General features: G+C 45.4%; 1 protein-coding gene across 3 annotated transcripts in view; it reads right to left on the minus strand.

The window, feature by feature from the left end:
• LOC131260872 (twitchin) overlaps window positions 1-5,380 on the minus strand; it is a 33,283-nt gene extending 27,903 nt beyond the window's left edge. For 2 of the 3 annotated variants that reach the window (XM_058262713.1, XM_058262711.1), the window contains exons 1-7: window positions 5,071-5,380; window positions 4,235-4,256; window positions 3,536-3,698; window positions 3,319-3,460; window positions 2,178-2,313; window positions 1,663-1,866; window positions 423-724 (exon numbers count right to left, since the gene is read on the minus strand). In XM_058262713.1, coding sequence (XP_058118696.1) covers window positions 423-724; window positions 1,663-1,866; window positions 2,178-2,313; window positions 3,319-3,460; window positions 3,536-3,698; window positions 4,235-4,256; window positions 5,071-5,380 — 1,279 coding nt within the window. Of the gene's footprint in view, window positions 1-422; window positions 725-1,662; window positions 1,867-2,177; window positions 2,314-3,318; window positions 3,461-3,535; window positions 3,699-3,847; window positions 3,870-4,234; window positions 4,257-5,070 lie in introns of all 3 variants that reach the window. The other variant, XM_058262712.1, reaches the window with a different exon arrangement.
• Window positions 5,381-5,853: the final 473 nt, after the last annotated feature.

Consider the following 5,853-nt stretch of genomic DNA (forward strand, 5'->3'; position numbering starts at 1 on the left):
TGTACACCCTAGAGGTACACGGCCAGAGCCAAGGGCAACAGTGGAAGATTGCACGCGATTGGGAAAGATAATCCGCAAGAAACATACTATGCGCACATAGTATCACAGATACAGGCTGCAGGGTCTCCGATGGAAACACGGGCAGCTCAGAGACAGTCGACACAGTCACGGGAGCGAAGTGCGGTAGTATATGAACAGTAGATGCGAGAAATACGAGCAAGAAACAGAACACGGAAACATACTAGATAGGTAACAGCTTCACGAACAAACGGAAAAAAATCACAAAAGAAAAACACAGCACCGAACACACGAAAAGTGGCACAAGAAACAAAGGTAGTGCATGTAAGTTAGAAGAGATGAAAATAAAAAAAAACAAGAAAACGGAACAACACGAGTGAGCGGAACCGGAAACGTGGAAATACCTTTGAAGTTAAGCGTAATGTGCGCATTACTTTCCCCAAACGGGTTGAAAGCGTGGCAGCGATAGATTCCTCCGTCATTGGCGGTCGGTTGCGAGATCTGGAGTGTGAGCAGGTACGTATCGATCGAGATGGCCTTGCGCAGGATCTTGAACCGCTCGCCGTCCACGATCTTGTCCTGCCCGTGGTACCAGGTAATGTCGGCCACTGGCAGTGCCTCCAAAATGCATTCCATCGAAAGCACGTCACCCTTCTGCGAGATGGTGGGCTTCTGGGGGAATCGGGGCGGTTTGCCATCCGGACTTCTGCACGGAACAAGGCGGATGCAGAAACGAAAAACACAATCGGTTACTTAGAGGGGTTTTCAGGCCACCTTGGGCAACGGGTTGGTACGGGTATCGTATCGGAGCAGTGAAGAAAGTCTTGGATAACTAATTCATTAAAATTCAAAGTATCGCAATACCCAATTCTATATTTAAAAATTAACTTAATGTCGTTGAATATCTTCTCTACTTGAAGATTATTTTGAATATGTTTGCTATTTCCACATAACATGAAGCAAGTATGTGATTCAAACAAACTGACGTTTGAGTTCACGTCTTTCTTGTGGTTAAAATGAACAAATCCCATTATCTCCAAAAGCCAGCTTTCGATAACCCAAATCCTTATTATTTAAGTTGAATCATCATCATCAAGTCATCCCCTTTCAGTTCCCTTTTATCTTATTTTGTGACATAAATATATTCACAAGTACATAACCATGGAACATTTCGACGTGATTTAATTGAGTGGAAAATTTGGTAAATAAATAAAAGAACGATAATACACAAATACACATCAAAGAAAACTAGATTTTTTAAACTTTAGAAAAGGATTTCAAATGGTGAATAAAATTACCGTAGCTTATAACTATATTAATTTGAGGAAAGAATTTAAACAAGGCTAATCAGCCGCTCTTTTGCGCCAACAATTATACAATAATATTTTTTATGCCAACTTAACATTAAAAAACCCATGAAGATATTTTAATGCCACAAGAAGTATTTCATTTTTCCTATAATTCATCCATATATCCAAAGAAGATATGGAAGAGGAAGTACGAGTATATTACACATGGACATATTTGACCCCACCTCAGCATTTAAAGATTGTTCAACATTGGCATTAAGCCGCCCCATCCAAGCTCCTTCGCTACTCCGACCTACCAAACCAAACAGCCGTTTCAGAGGCACCGTAAACTTACATCAGTTTCGAGCTAGAATCAAAGTTCAGATTTATAACAGCCGTCGAATCACCGTGCTTGTTCTTTGCCAGCACACTGTACACGCCCCGGTCCAGTTGCTTTACGTCCTTAATGGTGAAGCGTACCAGATAGCAGTGGTTTTGGTCCTCCTCGACCTCACTGCTAAACCTGCCACTCATCGCGATCTCGTTCTTTTCATGGTACCTGCGGTGCGGTATGGCACACGTTCGAAAACGGGAAAACAAAATTAGTTAAACCCGACACCAGTGCCACGGGGCGCAAATCGTTGTCCATCGATCGCTCTCGTTTAGTCAATACCCCACCGTGGGGCAGGAAACTACTTGATGTTAAGAGTTGTATTTATGAAAGTACTTGTACTGTTGTCTCATTTATGTATCTCTTTGCAATCGTTACTCAAGAATAATTTACCGAGAGTCAATCGTGTAGTATTAAAGGTAGAGTAATTAGAGTAGTAAAAGGAACGAAAAAAAACAATAGAAACATTCGACACTTGCCATGAATAGCTTGGCTTTGGATCGCCGATACATCGACACTCAAATATAATATTCTTGCCGTCGTCCGATTGTCGTGTGACAGGTCGATCTGTAAAAGCTGGCTTGAAGCCATCCGCCGGTACCGGAACTTCCTCACCTAAACGGAATGGAACGGGAAGAAAGGGAGTTTGCAATGTAGTTTGTCTGTTTCCCCCCGACGAAAACAAAAACCACCAGGCTTATACCGAAGACTCGCTAGAGTCGCTTGATTAAAACATTTCTCGATTTCGGGCCACCGTTTCGGGTGGCACCGTATTTTTATATATAACCGAACAACAACCATCCACCGTGTGCGCTCTCGATCTCGATTGAAATTGTACATGTCTTGTCCCGTTTCGTGGATCTTCTTTCTCTTCTTCTTCTAATTATTTGACCATAAGGTCGGATCTTCTTGGTTTGTGAATGAGCTGGTCATTGGTTTGATTATTGCTCTAAGATCTTCTTTGGCTTGTTTATTTTTGCAAAGTAGCCAGCAATGGGCCGCATGGATCGGTACCGCATAGCGTTAGCTACTTTGCCAAACACATCATGTCTTTACATACACATTCTATACACCGAACTGTCCGATTTAGTTGTTACGATAGCAATCATTTGGCGAGGGCGTTTACGTTCATTTCCGAATTCAAAGATGAGGTTTATTATGCTAGTGGTGGATGATAGCAATGAGAATAAGATAGTAGCAATTTTACGCAATAGATGATGTACAACAGTGCAAGAGAGTAAGTAAATAAACGAAACTATAGTCATGAGTAAAGAGTAACTTCCAACGATTAAACACAAATGTCGCGATGAAATGAAAATGAAAAAAAAAAACGGGAGAGCTTAACGAGATGAGCCGAAAGGATCCTGCTATCTACAAACATGAACATATGACTTCGAAACAAACAAAACGGCAATGGTGCGAATGTATGGTGATGAACGATGGCGGTCGCAAAATGGCACACGAAAAGAAAAGGTAATACAAACGAAACCTAATGAAATAGATGAAAATGTCGATAAAAAGGCTGCATGAGATTTGATGGTGGGAGCGGTGGGCGGTGGGTGAATAGTTGGTGGTTTGTTCGTGGGCTAGAGGCGGACCACCGCGCCGGGCAATACTCACTGTCGAAGTTCAAGCTAATCGTCGCACTGGACTCGCCCAGCTCGTTCTTGGCCGTCACCTTGTATTTACCCGAGTCCTCGAACGACACGTTGTCGACCTCGAGGGTGGCATAGTATAATTTACCGTCGTTTTGTACTTTGAACTGCAACGAGACAGGGAAGACGAAGGTTAGCGTATGCTACCGTGGCCGCCGCGGAAAAGGGCTCGCTCCCGGTACCTTATGCCTCGGGGTGTTATCGATGACCTTGCTGTTGTGCGACCACCGGATCTGTGGCTTCGGGTCCGCCTGAATCTGACACTCGAAGATGAGCCGCTTTCCGTCGTTCTCCTGCTGGATGGAGGGCTTCTTGATGAATGTGGGTGCCAGCCCATCGATTTGTCTGCGCGATTGGACGGGGTGGAACAGAAACAAGATGGAAAAGAAAACTCAGTTAGGATACAGTTTAGGCTATCCTGCGGCCGACCAGGCCGGACAAGCACACCGGAAGTGAACATCGACACGCGCAACACACGAAGCGCCAATACGTACCGCTCGCGGCGTTCGACTTTTTCTAGACAGCAAAACCCATGCAGTTGGCCAGTATTAAGCGGGGGGAGGTGGGGCGAGTTTTGCGTCGACCGTGTGAAGAAAATTAGTAGCGTGGCAAAACGAAACCATCAAAAGCGTAAAGGAAAGAGATCGAAAAGCGCAATCGTTAGAAGCTGTAAGCAATCGTACGCGGGGTTGTTCTGGGTTTTGTTTCACTCAAAATGGATGAAATTACAAAGTACAGAGGCTCGAAACAGCGTCTAAAGGGTGAAGGAGGCGGGTTGGGAACACACACAAACGGGGGAATCACATAAAACAATCCGAAACAGCTGGAACACAGTGAACAACTAACACATGGTGGTACATGGTGGACGCTTGGACACTTACTTTTCGACGGGTTCATCGGCGGCTACGGTTGAATTTTGCACACAAGACACGTACAACATGGGTGGAAAACAAGAACAGAAGGAAATATTTCACATGTTAATGGGAGTGTAAATGAAAGTGCTTCACTGGCAGCAAGAGCTGTTGCTGTGCAGAGGAGAGAGTAACAGATCGCCAACGTAGGTAATCCTGGGATGGATCGCAGGATATGCGGGGAGGACCGTTTAAACATCGTGTATGGCAGTGAATATTTTGATGTATTTTAACTTGTAACACTTGTGCTTCAAAACGAAGGAATGATCGTTAACAATAAACTACCTTCAAGACTTTGTTAATGGTAAACTTTTTCTTTAAGCTATTCAAGATGAAGGTAAATACATTAAATAGAAACAATTCCTGCTAGTGCTTCTTTAACATAATTGCATTAAACATAACAATGGAATCTTTCTACAAAAATTTACCAGCAATTATGAACAATGAATGGAAAACGGTGTCATGATTTAAAAACAGATCGTGATACTAGACCGCAAGTATGTGGTGTAGTTCCCACCCTGCTTCATGAATGCTTCATTCGGTTTGCTAAAAATAAACCCGTAATTTCCCACAAAACGATCAACAATCATGAATGGATCACAGATACATTTTAGCACTCATTCACCGAACCACTGCACGTTACTTGCGTCACCGGTCGCAAGACCTAAGGGCGTGTTGAAGGGGCGGGAAACGGTGGGGATGGGGGGACGGAAAAGAGGTAGTGATGTGGGGCGGAAATGAGGTGGGCAGAGGGAGGAGAGGGACTTCATCCCCCTCCGGGTCTGCACCGCGCTCGCACTACTTACGGCTGAAGTTCAGATTGATCGACGCGGAAACCTCGCCCATCCGATTCTTGGCCTTCACCTTGTACAGCCCGGCATCGGTATCGATGACGTCGTCGAGCTCGAGCACGACGAAGTACTTGTTCTCGCCGAACGATTGGATCTTGAACTTGGTCCGCGTGTTCTCGGACAGCAGCTCCTCGCTGCGGTACCATTCGATGGCCGGCTTCGGCTTCGCGACCAGTTGACACTCGAAGATCAACCGGTTGCCGTCGTCCTCCTGGCGCAGCTGCGGCTTCTGGGTGAAACTTGGCGCGAAATCATGGTCCGCCATGATTGCTCGTTCCCGGTGGCGTTCCCCACCAGTCGCAGGCGATTGGCTACGCTAGACAGACAGACAGACAGACTCCCTTCTTTTAACCAACCAACGCGCTCTACCAACCACTCTCCTTCCCTGCGGTCCTTGCTACGGGCAGAACAGAACACTAGGTCGTGTCGTCGTTGTGTGCACCAATGGTGGGCTCTAACATCTAAGCGAAACACTTCGCTCCACACAATCCCGGAATGGACGCGGTGGGTCTACACTTTCACTAGCTTATTCCACCTCTTTGAATGTGACACTTAGCTGTGGCGAAAATCAAAAGAGAACACACAAACATAAATAAACATTGGTCAACTTTGGCATCACTTTTTCGTCCTTCGGCTCGGCACTGCCGGCGAATCCTGCAAGGTTCTGTCCAACGACTTTCAACGCCTACTTGGACCGTTTCTAGGCGTTCTCACGCGAGTAGCGTCTTTGGTGCTTTC

This window comes from Anopheles coustani, chromosome 3 (genome assembly GCF_943734705.1).
Source record: "Anopheles coustani chromosome 3, idAnoCousDA_361_x.2, whole genome shotgun sequence".
NCBI classification, from domain to species: Eukaryota; Metazoa; Arthropoda; class Insecta; order Diptera; family Culicidae; genus Anopheles; species Anopheles coustani.